The sequence below is a fragment of the Moschus berezovskii genome, chromosome 16, assembly GCF_049115385.1.
Source record: "Moschus berezovskii isolate FMDL1 chromosome 16, NW_MosBer_1.0, whole genome shotgun sequence".
In the NCBI taxonomy this organism is placed as follows: domain Eukaryota; kingdom Metazoa; phylum Chordata; class Mammalia; order Artiodactyla; family Moschidae; genus Moschus; species Moschus berezovskii.
Genome location: NC_142475.1, coordinates 16091156 through 16110611, shown reverse-complemented (window position 1 = coordinate 16110611; position 19456 = coordinate 16091156). Strand labels below are relative to the sequence as shown.

The window sequence follows — 19456 nt, the reverse complement described above, 5'->3', positions numbered from 1 at the left end:
TCCCTGCTAGATAATTCTGTTATCCATGTCATCTCGATGTTGGTATCTGTTGAGTGTATTTCACAGTTAAGTTGATAGTTTCTTGCTTTTTCTTTTGATGAGTGATTTTCACTTAAAACCTGGGCATTTTGAGTATTATGTTTTGAGACACTGGATCTTACTTAAATTCTCTGTAGTAAGTGGTGTCCTCTAATAGTGCTTCGGTGGGGTAGAGGGGCACCATCATTTCTCTCAGGTAGCATTAGAAGTCCAGGCCCCACTTTGTGGTCTCTTTCGACATGCAGGGCTAGGGAGCGGCTCCTTATTACCACCAGCCAGGGTTGAGGACTCAGGTTCCCTCAGTGGCCTCAGCAGGCACTGCAGGGCCTCAGTACAGCTGGGCAGGGATGGAAGTTCTGATTCTCCCCTCTGCTGCCTCTGATCCCCTCTAGCAGAGAGGGAGGTGGGGTTTCCTTATTGCAGCCTGATAGTGCTGGAAGTCCAGGTTGTCACGAGATCTCCACCAACACTCCCCACTGGGGGAGGGAAGCACCTTTTATACTGCTGGGTGTGGATGAACGCCCCAGCTTAACATTTGGTCTTCTCTGATACTACTGCAGTGAAAGGATTGGACAGCCTCCAGAGGGTAGAAGTCTAGGTTCCCCACCCAGCCTTTGCCACATGGGGTGGGGTCAGCGTTTTCTCTGCAGTGTTTGGGTGGAGCAGAATGGTTCAAAAGAGAGGGTTGCACGCTGGCTCACTGTGCCTTTCCTGATCCTCTGACTCAAGAGAGAGCAGGCTTTTGTAGGGGCTGTTTTAGTCTGTGTCCGTGGGTGTTTCTGGGTTCCTGACTTTTTCAGTAACCAGTCTGGGATGAACAAAGTAAAAGGAAAGCCCATGGAACTCACAGCTGTGTCATTGCTTTAGTCCCACAGCCCCAAGCTGGTTTGTCACCTTCGTGTCACCTTCGCTCCACCTTCCAGGGTCTTCCTGTGCTTGTTTATGTTCAATGTCCAGGGTTTTCACTGTGCTTTGATGGAGCAGTATAGAGGAAAGGATGACTGCCCAATCAGTCCAGAAGCAGAAGTCTCTTCTGCAGTTCACTCCTTGGAAGCAATTGTTAATTTAAATTCTTTCAGTTTAGAAATTGATAACTCAGAACATGAACAAAGTTTAACAGTTCAGATTTTAGAAGAATAAATCTTTAAGCAGCTTTACTTCTTAAAATACATGACCAAGAATGTGGAAAGCTGATTTTGGGTCGTCTGTCTTCGGTTCGAGTGGTGTAAGAATTCTTGTCCTCTTAGTTTATGTTTTGCTTTAGATACTTGACTTTTTTTCCATGCCTCACAGTTTGCAGGATCTTAGTTCCCAGACCAGGGATTGAGCCTGGGCCCCTGAAGTGAAATCACCGAGTCCTAACCACTGGACTGCGGTAGAAACCCTAGATACACTCAGAAATAGGGAAACTGTGTTGCCTTTTAGAATGTGGTCTGTTTATCTTTTTCTTATTGATACTCATTTTAAAACTCTTTAAGTAACTACCCGCTTGTCTGACATAAATGTTAAATTTTTAGTTCATTTATGGTTTTTTTTCCTTTGTTTCATGGCACTGGGTTGAACATATAAATATTCTCCTATATTACCAGTTCTTTTATATTTCCATTTTTTGACTTTTAACTTCTTAATCCATCTGCAATTTATTTTGATACTTCTATGGTGAAGATCTAACTTAATTCAAAACCTTCCTCTCAACCCCCAAAATAATGAACCAGTAAGTATTTTTTCCTCACTGGTTGGAATTGCTATTTTCATAATATGCCAGCTTATTTTGTATATTATATTCTATTTCCAGGCATTATATTCTGTTTTGTTGTTCTTTTCATTCTTACGCTGGTACCACATGCTTTTCTAGGCATTTAACAAAAAGATATTACTTCTGTTTATTGATTTTTCTGTTAACTCAGTCTGATTATATTATTCAGATTGCTTTAATCTTTAATTTTTAGTGTTCCATTTCTCAGTGACTAAAAAAGAAATACTAATGTCTCCCCTTCTTATTTATTTAGATCTTCTTAGGTCTCTGTTTTTGTTATATATCATAATGCTCTGCTAATATATCAAATTTATAACTATAATATGTTTCTTTGTATTATGTCCCTTATTAATATTATATGACTCTTCCTTCACTTACCATTTTTTGTCTTCATTTCTGCTTTTTTTGATTATGTTCTTCTTGACATTGTTTTATGTTTGATATTTCATTGCCTGTCCTTGACTTTTAACACAAGTTCTTTTTAGTATCCCCTGCTAGAAACGTAATTTGGATTTATTTTGTTAAGTATATCTCATATAGAAAGCACGTAGTTGAATTTATCTTATGAACTAAGTGTCTTTTAGTATTTAACTAAAATACTGCTATAATGGAAATTCAACACATTTATTTACATTGGTTTGTATTAATAACATTTTAGTCACAGGTGTCATGTTTCAGATTTGCCACCTTGTTTTCTCTGGTTTTTGTTGTTGTTCTGTTCTTTTCTATGTTGCTTTGCATTTTAAAATTTTACTACCAGCTACTTGTACACATGATCTTAGCCAAAAGGCCGAGAAGCAATGCTACCAGCTACTTGTAAAAAGCTTTCAAATTATCTTCAAAAATCTGCCAGTGTGTCTGATAAAACTTTTCTTGTGATGATCAGTTCAGTTCAGTCGCTCAGTTGTGTCCGACTCTTTTCGACCCTATGGACTGCAGCACGCCAGACCTCCCTGTCCATCACCAACTCCCGGAGTTTACCCAAACTCATGTCCATTGAGTCGGTGATGCCTTCCATCAAGAATGCTCAAATATTATGGCCTTGTTCTTGAAGTACCCTTTTAACTTTGTTAGCCAGTTCCTCTTTGTTGGTCAGAATCATGCCTGTAGGGATTATGCAGGGAAAAAATGAGTACAAATGAAGTAAGACATACTGAGATTTTGAGATTAGGAATGTGAAGCTCTGTAGACTAATGTTAGCGTAACACTGTGTAGTCAGTTCACAATGAACTGCATGAAAGTAAGTTTGCAATAGACTGGGTGTGTACTTTGCCATTTCTTAAAGATAAAACTGTGGCTTGGAATTTGGCTCATAATTTTTCTTTTTTTTTGCCTTTAAAGAGGTACAGTTCTACTGGTCCTCAGTTATTGCTGTGTTGGTCTTCCTTCACTTCTGTTAACACATAGTCTCTAAGTCCTTCTTAAGAGTTTTCCCATCAGATTCAGTATTTCCTCTTGATTGTGGCAGCAATTTTTTTAACCCAGGTTTTTAGTAATTTACACCTGTTGTACAGTTTTTCCCCGTCTTGCTTCATTCCTAAACTCTACTGCAAGATTGTGGTATCACAGTCTTTTCCTTACACTGTTCTCTCTTCCAGGTAATCAAAGGGACTGTCAGGCAAAATTCCGGATCTCATTCTGAGTGTTTATCCTTCGTGTCCCACTGTTACCTGTATCTGAACTCTCAGGACACCATTTCTGTAAGCCGTGTTCCTGTTTTGGCTCAGCAGCTCTTCCTACGGTGTTTCGCATCCATCTCCTAGCTTTGTGTGTGTGTTCGTGTCGTTCATACTTTTCCTTCTCGCTGAAACAGTCTGTTTCTTCTCCGTGAGACACCTGATGTTACTTCACCTATTCATTTACTTTTACATCGCTTAATCACATAGACTGTGCTAGGTCATCATGAATGTAACTGGTTTGTCACACTGTAATTTTTTTTATGCGTTTATCTTTTATTCCTTATTCTAGATAATTTCTTTAAGGGTAAAGAGCATATATTGAGTTATTACTAATTTTTGCAGCCTCTTTACCAGTGTTACTCAGAAATTCTGATGGCGGGCCTGGGATTTCTTCCTTCTTGCTCTCCGTCATCCTTTGGGACACTGTCTTTGTTCCCCAGCATGGCAGAAAGAGAAGAAATCACAGAAGAGTGCCCACCAGTGCCCGTCGGTGCCCCCAGTGTTCTGGGGTCCAGATCAGAGGGGTGGGCCTCAACACAGACACTGGTGTTCCATTCAGTACAGTGAAGTACCAGTACTGCACTGGTGAGAACTTAGTCCATAATCACAGCCAACTGAAAGGGAGTCTGAGAGATGCAGGATGTAGCTGGGCAGCCATAGGTCCAATCCCAACTCTGTTTTTTTGAGTGATGAGGAGTCTCCACCACAGGTATGTTGATAGAACTTAATTTATCTGGTGACCAGCCTATAACTGCTATAAAAGAATTTATTAGTTCTTTGTCATCTATCCTAGAACTTCTGTATTCAGATAAAATTCTTACTCTTAGTTTTCCCAAATGATACCTTCACCGTTTTAAAGCCTCCTACAAATGTCAGTAAATTTCTTCTTTAGCACTAAAATTGTTTTACCTTTAAAAATATTTTTGTGTTGTATTAATCTTTATTAAAGTAACTCAGATGACTTTCATCTGACTCTTATCTACTGATGTATATATAATTAAGAAAATTACATTTTGAAGCTGTGTTGCTGATTCAAACTACAGTTTTCTATTCCAAATTAAACTTTTAACCTTTCTCTCTACATTCTCTTATGTTCCCCCTTTTGAATTACAAAGTCGTCAAACACCCAGGTATTTCCTGGTGGTTCTATTTCTTTTTATCAGGATTGTTGCAAACTCAGATATTTTAGCTAGATCACAATGATACAAAAAAAAAGAAGTGAAAAGTTACTTGATATATAGTATAGAAATTAAGTAGTACTTCTTTTCTGAAAGCTATTTTTTATTACTATTTTTTACTTTTCCCTTGGAAATGATTACATTATTAAATATATAATAAGTAGAAAATATGTAAAAGAAGTAAAAAAAAAACTAGTTGTCTTCCTTTTGACTACTGATTTTAGCTGTCAGCTTGTTAAGATTAATTAAAATTTGTAACAATACAAAAATCGTTTTATTTTTATATGTAATATCATTGATCTTTGGGCTTCCCTGGTGGCTCACACAGTAAAGAATCTGGTAGCAATGCAGGAGACCTGGGTTCAATCCCTGGGTTGGAATGATCCCCTGGAGAAGGGAATGGCAACCCACTCCAGTATTCTTGCCTGGAGAATCCCATGGACAGAGGAGCCTGGCGGGCTGCAGTCCATGGGGTTGCAGAGTTGGACGTGACTGAGCAACTAAGCACACACATACACCAATCTTTAAAAAAAAAAAATTTGTCTTTTTGACCACATAATCTACACTTCCTTTGGAAAATTATATGTCTTAACGATGATGTATTTTTATCAACAGGATTACATTTGTTTTTGTGTTCTGCAGTGGTTTTTTAAAAACAAGTAAACCTAAAAAGTAAAATCTTCATTTCTAAAGCAGCTGAAATATTCTCTGTTCTTAACCTATCTATTTAATTCTGGATAAAGGACCAATCATTGAAGCCTGTTATCCTGGCTCACATTTGCATATTGTTTTAATGTTTTTAAGATATAATTCAGAGAAGCTATTTGAATTTATACCATTGAATTTTACTTTTCTAGCACCCTTTTATTAAGAATGCAAAACCTGTATCGATTTTAAGAGACCTGATTACAGAAGCAATGGAGATCAAAGCTAAAAGACATGAAGAACAGCAGCGAGAACTGGAAGAGGAGGAAGAAAATTCGGTTCGTAATTACCCTAAAAAAGTTAATCTTTTTCTTCTGAGGATTTTTTTCTATAATTTAATTTTTTTTTCTTTAAATATATCAATAGCACTTCCTGTTTTATTGTACAAGTGAAGTATATTTGTTCATTAAATCTCAGAATATATTTTGTTTTTGTTAAATGTTCGCTACTCTTTTCTGATAGCTAAGCATTAGTGACTAATGGAGAACGTAAGGTTAATATAGTAAGCTTATACAGTATTTGTTGTCTAGTTGATATTAGCTCTTGTTCGTTGAATAAATGTTTTCTTGAATTTGGTCAGTTTGGTTGACTGGCATCACCGACTCAATGCAGATGAGTTTGAATAGACTCTGGGAATTGGTGATGGACGGGGAGGCCTGGCGTGCTGTGGTCCATGGGGTCACAAAGAGTCAGACACGACTGAGTGACTGAACTGCACTGATGTCATATTTTCTGGAACTTGCTTTTAACTGATCATCAATACTGTAGATGAAATACCACAGCAGAAGATGGGTTATTGGAGAAAGCCGGAGGGACATAAAAGGACCAGCTTATTCCATTTACTTTAAATTGGTGCATCAGGGCATTTTAATAAAGTAAAAGGTTATATCTTTATATCACATTTAATAATGTCTACTTTCTGTGATTGACTAATGATTTGTCTCCTTGTTTCAGATTATGTAATTTTTTTTTTTTCTAGTTAGGATATAGAGATGACTACCTCTTGGGTATTCAGTTAGTCATTAAATCTGAAAGCACAGATATTTTATGTTTATGATGATTGAAGTATTTGATAGCATCATCTGTATTTTCCCAAAGAAGGTTTTTTTAATTAATCTTAAGGTTTTTGTACACAAATCCTCTTATTTTGCTGATTCAAATTTACCCTAAACATTTATTATTTATGTATTTTTTGGCTGCTCTGCTTCTTTACTTCTGCCTGTTGGCCTTCTCCAGTTGTGGCGAGAGGGGGCTGCTCTCTAGTGGTGGTGCATGGGCTTCTCACCGTGGTGGCTTTTCCCTTGCAGAGCACAGGCTGTAGGGTGCAGGCTTCAGTTGTTGGTGCATGGGCTTAGTTGCCCTGTGGCATGTGGGGTCCTCCCTGACCCCAGACTGAACCTGTGTCCCCTGCATTGGCAGGCAGATTCTTAACCACTGGACCACCAGGAAGCCCTCAAATTTATTTATAATTTCAGAGACTGGTTATCTAATTGGCATTTCCTTTGAAATTCTTTTACCCTTTTCACCTGTTATTTAACCTTGTGCCATATGGTATCCCCAAACAAGGACAAGTGTGCCTCTTTTCAGAGCTGATTTTTTTTTTTTTTTTTTAATTGGCTGTACTGGGTCTTTGTTGCTATGTGGGCTCTAGTTTCAGTGACCGGACTTTTCATTGAATTGGCTTCTCTTCTTGCAGAGCATGGGCCCTAGGGTGTGCATGCTTTGGTAGTGATGTCGAGAAGGCTCAGTAGTCGTGATTCCTGGACTCTGGAGCACAGACTCAGTGGTTGTGGCACACTGACTTCGTTGCTCCATGGAATGTGGGATCTTCTTGGATCAGGGATTGAACCTGGGTCTCCTGCGTTGGCAGGTAGATTCTTTACCACTGAGCCACCAGGGAAGCCTCAGAACTGATTTGTAATCATTTTCTTTAGATATTCAGCTGCATCAGTTATTCATTTGGCAGTAGCTATGGACTGCCTGGTGAGACAGATGCTTTCAGCTCGCATTCTAGATATAAATATTTTTGCCAATGATTTCACCATTCAGAATTTTAAAATAGCATCCTCATAAAGGTGTTGTTTCTGTAAGTAATATGGGATGATGTAAAGATCTTGGTTCATGCTCTCAAAGGGTTACAGTTTCCACCCTGGGTTCCTATGTGATAATAGATACAATTAGTTTTTTTGGTTTCTCTCTACAAATGATCAGATTTGTATATGTCTTTTTTTATTTTTTAGTTTCAAAACATTTTATATTATTTTACTTGATCTTAAAAAAGGTAAGACTGGACATGTGTATATTATTATTTCATTTTGTAGTTAAGTGAAATTAAATTAGCAGTGAAGTTATTTACTAAAGTTGACAAAACTAGTGAGAAACCCAAGAATAAAACTAGTTTTTTTTTTTACTTTTAGGCCTCTTCATTAAGACATTATGCTCAGTTTTCAATCCAATATTTATTAGTACTTCTAAAAATGAACAACATTGGCGTATCAGAGTTATATACTTTTCAATAAGGTTATGTTCTCTGAACAGTCTAGTTTTGCCCCTCTGGAGTGGTACCCAGTGGCTTTCCTTCACTTTTTGTAAGCCTGTTGTGAGTTTTGGACTAGTTTACTGCCTAGCTGTCATTGGACAAGTGACTATTATTGCTTGGCTCTTATCTACCTGTACTTAATTATAGGTTGATTTCCATTTTTTTATGGATAAGGTACCTTTGATTACCCTAGAACTTAGCAGTTTTTCACTGTTTTAAAAACTTTGTTACAGTCAGTTCAGTTACTTTCTGCCATTTTTGTGATCTCTTTTCTCCACTATTTTTCTCTTGTTCACTGAACTCTTGTGACATTGATCTTCTTTCAAGTTGTTTTTGTTTTCCTTATGCAGGGCCTTTGCATTTGCCATTCCCTCTGCTTGAAACACTCTTCTTCCTTAGAACTCATTGGATGACTAGCTTCTCATCTTTCAGGCCTCAGCTTTAAGTATCATATACTGCCGAAACCTAGCAGTTTAAAACAGTATACATTTATTATTTTTTGGTATCTGTAGATCGTTTTTTCAGGAGTGACTTAATTGGATGACTTTGACTCAGAGTCTCTTCTGAGGTTGCGGTTTAAATGTTGGTCAGAGCTATAGTCATCTGAAGGCTTGACAAGGACTGCAGTTCCAAGGTAGCTCACTCGTATGACTGTTTGCCAGACTGATTCAGCAGCTTGCCGTGTGGGACTCTCTATAGGTCTGTTTGAGAGTCTTCATAATCTGGCAACTGACTTCTCTTGGAGCCAGTGCTCCAAGAGAGAGAACAAAGGGGACATCTCAATGCCTTTTATGACATAGTCTCAAGAGTTGTGCTCTGTCAATTCCACCACATTTTATTTGTTAAAAGAAGCTACTGATCATGGAGAATGGTGGAGTTTTCCCAGTAGTTTCTTTTAACAAATAAAATGAAGAAACCATTAAGTTAGCAGAAACTGACAGATCAGTCTTTTCTCAAAACACTGCAGTCTAATAAAAAACTTAAAACAACCAGGGGAGTGCTTAATGAAGAAGTTTAAGCAAGTTAAGTTTTGGTAAGAAAGTGTTGTGGCATTTTTGTGTTTTTGGATGCCTGCCATCCCCGATATTTTAGCTCAGTGGCAGCCATGGGGACAGTGGAGGTTGCAGGCAGGAAAGAGGGGTAATAACCTTATTCTCAGAAATGTGTGCTTCTCCTTTTTGAACTATCTGGCAATTCCCTGTGGGACTGACACAGAGGCTTGCCTTTGTTTTGGTCTCCTTAAGGTAGAGCGGCTTCCTAGATGTTATCTGTTCAAAATATCTAAATCTTCTAGAGTTAATAAGCAAGTTTAGTACAAGATCAGCATATAAAACTGTTATATTTTTATGCACTAGCAATGAACAATGCAAAAGGGTACTTAAGAAAACAGTTGCATTTACAGTAGCATCCAAGAGAACGGACCTAAAAAAACGTTTAACCAAGGAGGTAAAATAATTATACAGTGAAAAGTACAACACATTGTTGAAAGAAATTAAAGAATACCTAAATCACTGAAGAGATATCCCATGTTCATGGATTGGAAGACTTAATATTGTTTAAATGGCTGCTGCTGCTGCTGCTAAGTCACTTCAGTCGTGTCCGACTCTGTGTGACCCCATAGACAGCAGCCCATCAGGCTCCCCATCCCTGGGATTCTCCAGTCAAGAACACTGGAGTGGGTTGCCATTCCTTCTCTAATGCATGAAAGTGAAAAGTGAAAGTGAAGTCGCTCAGTCATGCCCAACTCTTAGCCACCCCACGGACTGCAGCCTACTAGGCTCCTCCATCCATGGGATTCTCCAGTCAAAGAGTACTGGAGTGGGGTGCCATTGCCTTCTCCAGTACTTCTCAAAGTGACTCACATATTCGTCTAATCCTTACAACCTTCTTTTTGCAAAAAGGAAAAGCCTGTCTTCAAACTCATATGGAAAAGGGGGCCCCAAGTAGCTAAAATAATACTGAAAAAGAAGAACAAAGTTGGAGGATTCACTTTCCAATTTCAGAATATAATACAAACCTACAGTAATTAAATCAGTGTGGTACTGGCATAAGGATTGATATAAAAATCAATGGAATAGAAAGTCCAGAACAATCAAGAGTCCAGAAATAAATCATGTTATCTATGGCCAGTTAATTTTCAACTAAGGTATGGAGACCATTCAATGGAAAAAGAGCAGTCTTTTTAATGGATGGTGCTGGGACAGCTGAATTAGTCAGTCAGTTCAGTTCAGTTGCTCAGTCATGTCTGACTCTTCGTGACACCATGGACTGCAGCACGCCAGGCCTCCCTGTCCATCACCAACTCCTGGTGTCCACCCAAACCCATGTCCATCGAGTCGGTGATGCCATCCAACCATCTCATCCTCTGTCGTCCCCTTCTCCTCCTCCCTTCAGTCTGTCCCAACATCAGGGTCTTTTCAAATGAGTCAGTTCTTCACATCAGGTGGTCAGAATATTGACGTTTCAGCTTCAGCATCAGTCCTTCCAATGAATATTCGGGACTGATTTCCTTTACGATGGACTGATTGGATCTCCTTGCAGTCCAAGGGACTCTCAAGAGTCTTCTCAACACCACAGTTCAAAAGCACCAATTCTTCGATGCTCAGGTTTCTTTATAGTCCAACTCTCACATCCATACATGACCACTGGAAAAACCATAGCTTTGACTAAACCGACCTTTGTTGGCAAAGTAATGTCCCTGCTTTTCAATATGCTGTCTAGGTTGGTCATAATTTTTCTTCCAAGGAGCAAGTGTCTTCTAATTTTATGGCTGCAGTCACCATCTGCAGTGATTTTGGAGACCCCAAAAATAAAGTCTGCCACTGTTTCCCCATCTATTTGCCATCAAGTGATGGGACCAGAAGCCATGATCTTAGTTTTCTGAATGTTGAGCTTTAAGCCAACTTTTTCACTCTTCTCTTTCACTTTCATCAAGAGGCTCTTTAGTTCTTCTTCACTTTCTGCTGTAAGGGTGGTGTCATCTGCATATCTGAGGTTATTGATATTTCTCCCGGCAATCTTGATTCTAGCTTGTGCTTCATCCAGCCCAGCATTTCTCATGATGTACTCTGCATATAAGTGAAATATAATATGTCTGAGGGACAGCTGAATAGCCACATGTAACATTGTGAAGTTGGACTCTTATCATATACAATGGCTTTTTAATATAAGATCTAATTGGATGAATCAGTGTCCAAAATATAAGAGCTAAAAGTTTGTCACTTTTCATGCTGTTACTAAGTAATACTGTCTTGAGTGTGTCCAGCTTCTGCTCGCTGCCCCGTTCTGAAGCCATCCTACTGTTTTAGGTATGTGTTATAGAGTATAGTGCACATTCACAGTGTGGGGTATTAGGTTTTACCGTTTGAAAGGAAGGCTTCCAAAATAATATGGATAGATTTTAAAATTGCATCAGATTTAATGATTTCTTAGTTTGCAAATAAACATTTATCTCTGGAACCAAGGTGGTATTTTTAGATGAAACTATTGTTATTTTTTGTTGTTTTATTGAAATTATAAGAAAAAATTGTCTTGACAGAGTCACACACTGTGAGCAGTATTCACACACTTTGCTTTATATTATGTTCTCAGGCAATAGTTTCTATCTTGAGGTCATTTTATCACTTGTGCTCTGAATATAAATAAATATATATACATGCACAGACAAAAAAACTTAAAAGAACAAGATATGCAAAGTGGATCTGGAGTCCTTCTATAGTAAGAGTATATTTCTACATTGCCATTCATTTTTACCAAATTTTAAAGTCAGTAGTCTTGTCCTTTCAGGAACTCTTATTTATATTGAAGGCTCAAAATCTTACAAAGTATTTGTCTTTATACTATTCATGCCTTTGGAATTCTCTTGCAGATTGGCTTAAAATTGGATTATATGTTAAGGTTTAAAGTAAAACAGTCTCATAGCTACATGTCTCTTTAATCTTCATAGCCAAATTGTCATTAAAGTGATATTTTATTTTTCATAAAAATCAAACATAATCATAAAATTTGCATTTATTTCTAACCATGTCAGCAGACAGTAGGACATAGGTTGTCTGTGTAAATTGAAGGCATACAGGACTTTTTCTTATTCTCATTCAGATTATACTAATATATCTATAGCATTCAAGGTGTGAGCACACATTTTGGTAATTTATTAATTATACAATGAGGTATGTGCCTTGCTAAGTCACTTCAGTCGTGTCCGACTCTGTGTGACCCCATAGACGGAAGCCCACCAGGCTCCCCCGTCCCTGGGATTCTCCAGGCAAGAACACTGGAGTGGGTTGCCATTTCCTTCTCCAATGTGTGAAAGTGAAAAGTGAAAGTGAAGTCGCTCAGTCGTGTCTGAACCCTAGCGACCCCATGGACTGCAGCCCACCAGGCTCCTCCATCCATGGGATTTTCCAGGCAAGAGTACTGGAGTGGCTTGCCATTGCCTTAAACCCTAATTAATCATTGATTTTTAAAATACTATTTTTAAATTATCTGGTATGTCTTATTAAAATATCAGATAGGCAGTTATATTTCAATATTGACACCGTAAAAGTCAGTGCTTGCTGATTTTAAATTAAATAACAAGGCAAACACTGCACACATGGTACACTGGATGATTATTTAAAAGTGGAATGGATGGTATTAATAAGTTGAATTTATAAGAGAAGGCAGAGAGTGCACATTGTCAAATGGTCACTTTTAAAATAGATTAAAAAATTGATTAGGAGTTTACAAGAATTGCTTTGTACTGGAGCTCAAGTGTTTCCCATGTTGATTGCAATGTTAATTTAAGTAGAATACAAGAAGCTGAGCAGATGTGGAAGAATGTTAAGTAAAATGTTGAGCCAAAATTGGATACTTCTTGATGTTAGGCTTGCTTGAGAGTTTTTCACTTTGCTCTGTGTAGTAGGCCTTTTATTTTCACTTTCAAAGGTGTCATTTTATTTCATATTAATTTAGTAGTGATTCAGAGAAAAAGGTTTTGCCTGTTAACTGGCTTTTGACCATGTTTTTGAGCTTCTGTCTTTAGAAAAGAGGACTTTTTGGTGATTTCTTTATGGTCTGAACTCTAAACTTGTCGTGCTGTGGTCCTTAATGTCTGAGGGATGCCAGGTCCCCTCCAGTGTGATTTACTGAAGCAGTAATTCTCAGCATGGGTATCAGGAGAAATGAAGGGTGCTTGGGAAAATCCCCATCCCTCCAGATGGTGGTATAGCCTTCAGGTGAGCATTCTCCAGAATCTTCCATTTCCTCCCTGTGCTTAGTTGTGTCCCATTCTTGGGAACCCCACGGACTGTAGCCCGCCAGGCTCCTCTGTCCAGAGGTATTCTCCAGGCAAGAATACTGGAGTGCATTGCCTTGCCCTCCTCCAGGGGATCTTCCCAATCCAGGGGTCAAACCCAGGTCTCCCTCATTTCAGGCAGATACTTTACTGTCTAAGCCACCAGGGAAGCCCAAGGAATTTCAAATCAGTCTTTCTCGAGAATCTTTTAAACTGATGATGAAACAGAACATCATCAGAATCAGCCCAAGTTAGTCCAGCTTCAGTTATATAAAATTGGTGAAATTATGGACTGCTTTGACTAAAATCCTGATTTCTGTTCCCAATTTACTGTCATTGGCCAAGTTATTTAATGTCTCTGGTTCAATATCACTGTCTATAAAAAGGGTATAGTGATAGATCTTGCTTCATAGAGTTGTTGGGGGGACGGAATAAAAAAAAAATCTGTATCTTCACACTTAGAACAACTTATCACACATAGTATGCTCAATAGTTTAGCTTCCATTTTTACTAAAGCTACTACTTTTATCTCCGCTACTGCTATTAAAATATTTTGGCCAGGCACTTTGTTATTGTTTTGTTTAGTTTTTGGTTTCTTTGGTGGTAATTGTTGCTGCTGCTGGTTTTGCTACTCCACGGGCCACAAAAATAACATCAGTTATCGTGAAAAGTTCTTTAAGTATTTAAAAACAAGTTTTAAATGGCCACATGTGTTTGGAAGAATTGGTAGAGATCTTTATAAACTACTTTAAGCTTAAAACTAGTAAAGAGAATTTTAAAATTTATCCTTGTTCTTTTACTTCTTGAAAAGTAAATTAGTTTTATTAAGAAAACATATTTGAGATAAAATTATTGATCACAAACTGAAATTCTTTAGAAGAACTGATTATTTGTTATCTCTCATTTTCCTCGTATAATTAAAGCACAGTTCTAAAAAAAATCCCTCTCAGTGTTTAGATAGTTAGGACTATGCAAGCATCATAATACATTATGATTACGTATTTTTTATTTTTGTGATTTCTGGAACTAGTAGTTGTGACAGCTTTTCTTACTGTTGTTCGTTGCTGTTAACTTTTCTGCATACCCATCACTAACTTGTTCTCAGATGCTCCGTCCCTATACTCTCTGCAGAGGTTGTAAAGTCCTCTGTATGTTCAAACACAAATAATTTTTTAGCATCATACTTTTTACTTGACTAATTCTTTATTGAGCCCTCTATTTGTTTCTAATCTGAACAGTTACTTTTCTAGAGTCTTGAACAAGCTGTCCTTTGCAGACCATTGTGGCCCTCCTTTCCCCAACATCATCATGGGAATTTCCTTCCTCTCTCTTCTGTAATGTGTCCTATGTTTCCTGAGTCTTGTCTTCCTTATTTTGATGCATCCTATCTTCCAGGAGCTTCCAGACATTAGCAGTTTTTTCAGACCTTGTATATCTGACCATGTCTTTATTCTTTCTTTACTGTTGGTTGAGCAAGTATAAAATTCTGGATTGAAAATAATGTTCCCTTAAAACTCTGAAAGCCTTGCTCTATTTCTTCTTCTTCTTTTATTATTGGAGTAAAATAGCTTTAAAATGTTGTATTAGTTTCTGCTGTACACAGAATGAATCAGCTGTATGTATACATGTAACCCCTAACTCTTGGACCTCCCTCCCCCATGCCCATCCTACCCATCAAGGTCATCAGAGAGCACAGAGCTAAGTTCCCTGGACTATAAGCAGGTTTCCACTAGCTATTTTACGTGTGGGCATGCATATATAGCAGTCCTCATCTCCCAGTTTATCCTACGCTCTCTTTCCCCTCCTGTGTCCACTTGTCAATTTTCTAGATCTGTGTCTCTATTCCTGCCCTGCAAATAGTTTCATCTATATCATTTTTCTGGATTTCACATACATACTTTAGTATACAATATTTGTTTTTCTCTTTCTGACTTTACTGTGTGACAGACTCTCGATTTATCCACATCTCTACAAATGACCCAATTTCATTCCTTTCTATGGCTGAGTAATATTCCATTGTCTATATGTACATCTTCTTTATCCATTCATCTGTCAATGGACATTTAGGTTCTTCTATTTCCTGGCTATTGTGAATAGTGCTGGAGTGAATATTGGGATAGATGGGTCTTTTTGAATTATGGCTTTCTCAGAGTACGAACCCATTAGTGGGATTGCTGGGTCATATGGTAGTTTTAGTTTTAGTTTTTTAAGGACCCTCCATACTGTTCTCCATAGTGGCTGTATCAATTTACATTCCCACCAACAGTGCAAGAGGGTTTTCTTTTCTCCACACCCACTCCATCATTTATTGTTTGTAGATTTTTTAAAAATTGTTTAAGTTACCCTGGGTCTTAGTTGTGGCATGTGGGATCTAGCTCCCTGACCAGGGATCAAACCCAGGCCCTCTATGTTCAGAGCACAGGGTCTTATCCACTGGACCACCAGGAAACTCCCTGCTTATAGATTTTTTTTGATGTTGACCTTTCTGACTGGTGTGAAGTGATACCTCATTGTAATTTTGATTTGCATTTCTGTAATAATTAGTGATACTGAACATCTTTTCATGTGTTTGTTGGCCATCTGTATTTCTTCTCTGGAGAAATGTGTATTTAGGTCTGCCCATTTTTTGATTGGATTTTTGGGTTTTTTTGGGGTTTTTTTTTTTTTTTTAGCTGCAAGAGCTATTTTTATAATTTGGAGATTAATCCTTTGTTGCTTCATTGGCAGATATTTTCTCCCATTCTGAAGTAGAATGGGAGAAATTATTTCTTGAGTTGTCTTGTTTATGGTTTCCTTTGCTGTGCAAAAGCTTTTAAGTTTAATTAGGTCCCATTTGTTTATTTTTGTTTTTATTTTCATTACTCTAGAAGCTGGGTCAAAGAGGATCTTGCTTCAATTTAAGTCAAAGAGTGTTCTGCCTGTGTTTTCCTCCAAGAGTTTTGTAGTATCCAGTCTTATGTTTAGGTCTTTAATCCATTTTGAGTTTATTTTTGTGTTTGGTGTTAGGGAATGTTCTGATTTTTTTTTTTACATGTAGTTGTCCAGTTTTCCCATCACCACTTATTGAAGAGGCTGTTTTTTTGTTTTTGTTTTTTTACTATGTATATTCTTTTCTCCTTTGTCATAGATTAGATGACCATATGTGGCCGAGTTTATCTCTGGGCTTTCTTTCCTGTACCATTGATCTATATTTCTGTTTTTGTGCCAGTACCATAGTGTCTTGATGATTGTAGCTTTGTAGTATAATCTGAAGTCAGGGAGCCTGATTCCTCCAGCTTTGTTTTTCTTTCTCAAGATTGCTGTGACTATTTGGGATTTTTGTTTCCATACAAATTGTAAACATTTTTGTTCTACTTCTGTGAAAAATGCCATTAGTAGTTTGATAGGAATTTCACTGAATCTGTAGATTGCTTTAGGTAGTATAGTCATTTTTACACTATTGATTCTTCCAGTCAAAGAACATGGTATATCTCTTTTTGTGTCTTCTTTGACTTCGTTCATCAGTGTTTTATAGTTTTCTGAGTACAGGTCTTTTGCCTCCTCAGGAAGGTTTATTCCTAGGTATTCTTTCTGTTGCAGTGGTAAAATGGGATTGTTTCTTTAATTTCTCTTTCTGAGTTTTCGTGGTTAGTGTATAGGAGTGCAAGAGATTCTGCATATTAATTTTGTCATTCAGTTTACCAAATTCATTGATGAGCTCTAGGAATTTTCTGGTAGCATCTGTAGGATTTTCTATGTAGAGTTTCATCCTCAAACAGTGATAGTTTTACATATTCTTTTCCATCTTGTATTCCTTTTGCTTCTCTTATTGCCACAGTTAGAACTTCAGTAACAATGTGGAGTAATAGTGGTGAGAGTCAACATCCTTTTCCCGTTCCTGAGCTTAAAGGAAATGCTGTCAGTTTTTCACTGTTGAGAATCATGTTTGCTGTGGGTTTGCCATATGACCTTTATATTGAGGTAGGTGAGTTTCCTCTATACCCACTTTCCGGGGAGTTTTTATCATAAATGGGTGTTGAATTTTGTCAGACATTTTCTCTGCATCTGTTGAGATGATCATATGGTTTTTATTTAATTTGTTAATATGGTCTATCACATCCTTGGAATAAATCCCACTTGATAGTGATGTATGGTCCTTTTAACATGTTGCTGGATTCTTTTTCTAGTGTTTTTTGAGGATTTTGCTTCTATGTTCCTGATATTGGCCCATAATTTTCCTTTTATTGTGTGATATTTTTGTCTGGTTTTTGTATCAGGCTGATTGATTGATGGTGGCCTCATAGAATGAGTTTGGGAGTGTTCCTCCCTCTGCAGTATTTTTTGAAAGTTTGATAAGAATAGATGTTAGCTCTTCTCTATACTCACCTGACTCTGAGATTTTGTTTGTTGGAAGATTTTTAATCACAGTTTCAGTTTCATTATTTGTGATTGGTCTGTTCATATTTCTACGTCCTCTTTATTCAGTCTTGGGAGATTGTACTTTTCTAAGAATTTGTCCATTTCATCCAGGTTGTCCATTTTATTGGCAGATAGTTGCTGGTAGTAGTTGCTTAGATCCTTTGTGTTTCTGTGGTGTCAGTTGTGACTTCTTTTTCATTTCTGATTTTATTGATTTGAGTCTATTCCCTTTTTTTTCTTGATGAGTCTAGCTAATGATTTGTCAATTTTGCTTATCTTTGCAAAGAACCAAGTTTTAGTTTTATTGATCTTTACAATTTTTTTTCATTTCTTTTTTATTTATTGAATAAACATGCTGCTCTGATCATTATGATTTTTCCTTCCACTAACTTTGAATTTTTTGTTGTTGTTCTTTCTCTAGGTGCTTTAGGTGTAAGGTTAGGTTGTTTATTTGAGATTTTTCTTGTTTCTTGAGGTAGAATTGCTATAAACTTCAAACTCAATATAATCTTGAGGTTGTATTGCTATAAACTTCCCTCTTATAACTGCTTTTGCTATATCCTGTAAGTTTTGGGTCACCATGTTTTTGTTGTCATTTGTCCCTGGGTATTTTTTTTATTTCCTTTTTGATTTCCTCAATGACCTCTTGGTTATTTAGTAGTGTATTGTCTAGTCTCCATGTTTTTGTGTTATTTGTAGGGTTTTTTCCCCCCTGTAATTGATTTCTAATCTCATACCATTGTGGTCAGAAAAGATGCTTGATATGTATTTAGTTTTCTGAAATTTTCTAAGGCTTCATTTGTGACCCAAGAAGTGATCTATCCTGGAAAGTGTGCACTTGAGAAGAAAGTATATTCTGCTGCTTTTGGGTGGGATGTCCTATAAATATCAATTAAGTCTATCTGGTCTGTTGTGTCATTTAAAGCTTATGTTTCCTTATGCATTTTCTGTCTGGATTGTCTGTCCATTCGTTTAAGTATGGTGTTAAAGTCACCCACTATTATTGTGTTACTGTCGATTTCCCCTTTATGGCTGTTAGCATTTGCCTTATGTATTGAGGTACTACTGTGTTGGGTGCATAAATAAGTGCCATGTTTTCTTCTTGAACTGATTCCTTGATCCTTACGTAGTGACACTCTTAGTCTCTTGTAACAGTCTTTATTTTGGAGTCAGTTTTGTCTGATAACAAGTATTGCTGATTTAGCTTTGTTTTGATTTCCATTTGCATAGAATATTTTTTTTCCATCCCCTCATTTTCAATCTGTGTGGGTCTCTTGTAGATAGCATATATATGGGTCTTGTTTTTGTATCCATTCAGCTGGTCTTTCCATTGGAGCATTTAATCTATTTTCATTCAAAGTAATTATCAACATGTGTGCTCCTTTCACCATATTCTTAATTGTTTGGAGTTTGTTTTTATGGGTTTTTATTTTCTCTTGTGCTTCCTGCCTAGAGAAGTTCCTTTAGCATTTGTTATAAAGCTGATTTGGTGATACTGAATTCTGTTTGCTTTTGGTTGTCTGCAAAGCTTTTGATTTCTCTGTCGAATCTGAATGAGATCATTGCTGGGTAAAGTTATCTTGGTTGTGTAGGTTTTTGCCTTTCATCACTTGAAATATATCCTACCACTCCCTTCTGGCCTGCAGAGTTTCTGTGGAAAAATCAGCTGATAACCTTATGGGGATTCCCTTGTATGTTATTTGTTGCTGTCTCCTTGCTGCTTTTAATATTTTTTCTTTGAATTTAATTTTTGTCAATTCAAGTATGTGTCTCACCATGTTTATTCTTGGATTTATCCTGTTTTTTATTCTCTTCACTTCCTGGATTTATCCTCTTCACTTCCTGGACTTGGTTGGCTATTTCCTTTCCCATGTTAGGGAAGATTTA

General features: G+C 37.3%; 1 protein-coding gene across 1 annotated transcript in view; it reads left to right on the top strand.

Moving 5' to 3' along the window:
• STK3 (serine/threonine kinase 3) overlaps positions 1–19456 on the top strand; it is a 308548-nt gene that overhangs the window by 179075 nt on the left and 110017 nt on the right. Inside the window, exon 8 of the mRNA XM_055432459.2 lies at positions 5510–5635. Within this exon, the coding sequence (XP_055288434.1) occupies positions 5510–5635 (126 nt within the window). The remainder of the gene's footprint in view (positions 1–5509; positions 5636–19456) is intronic.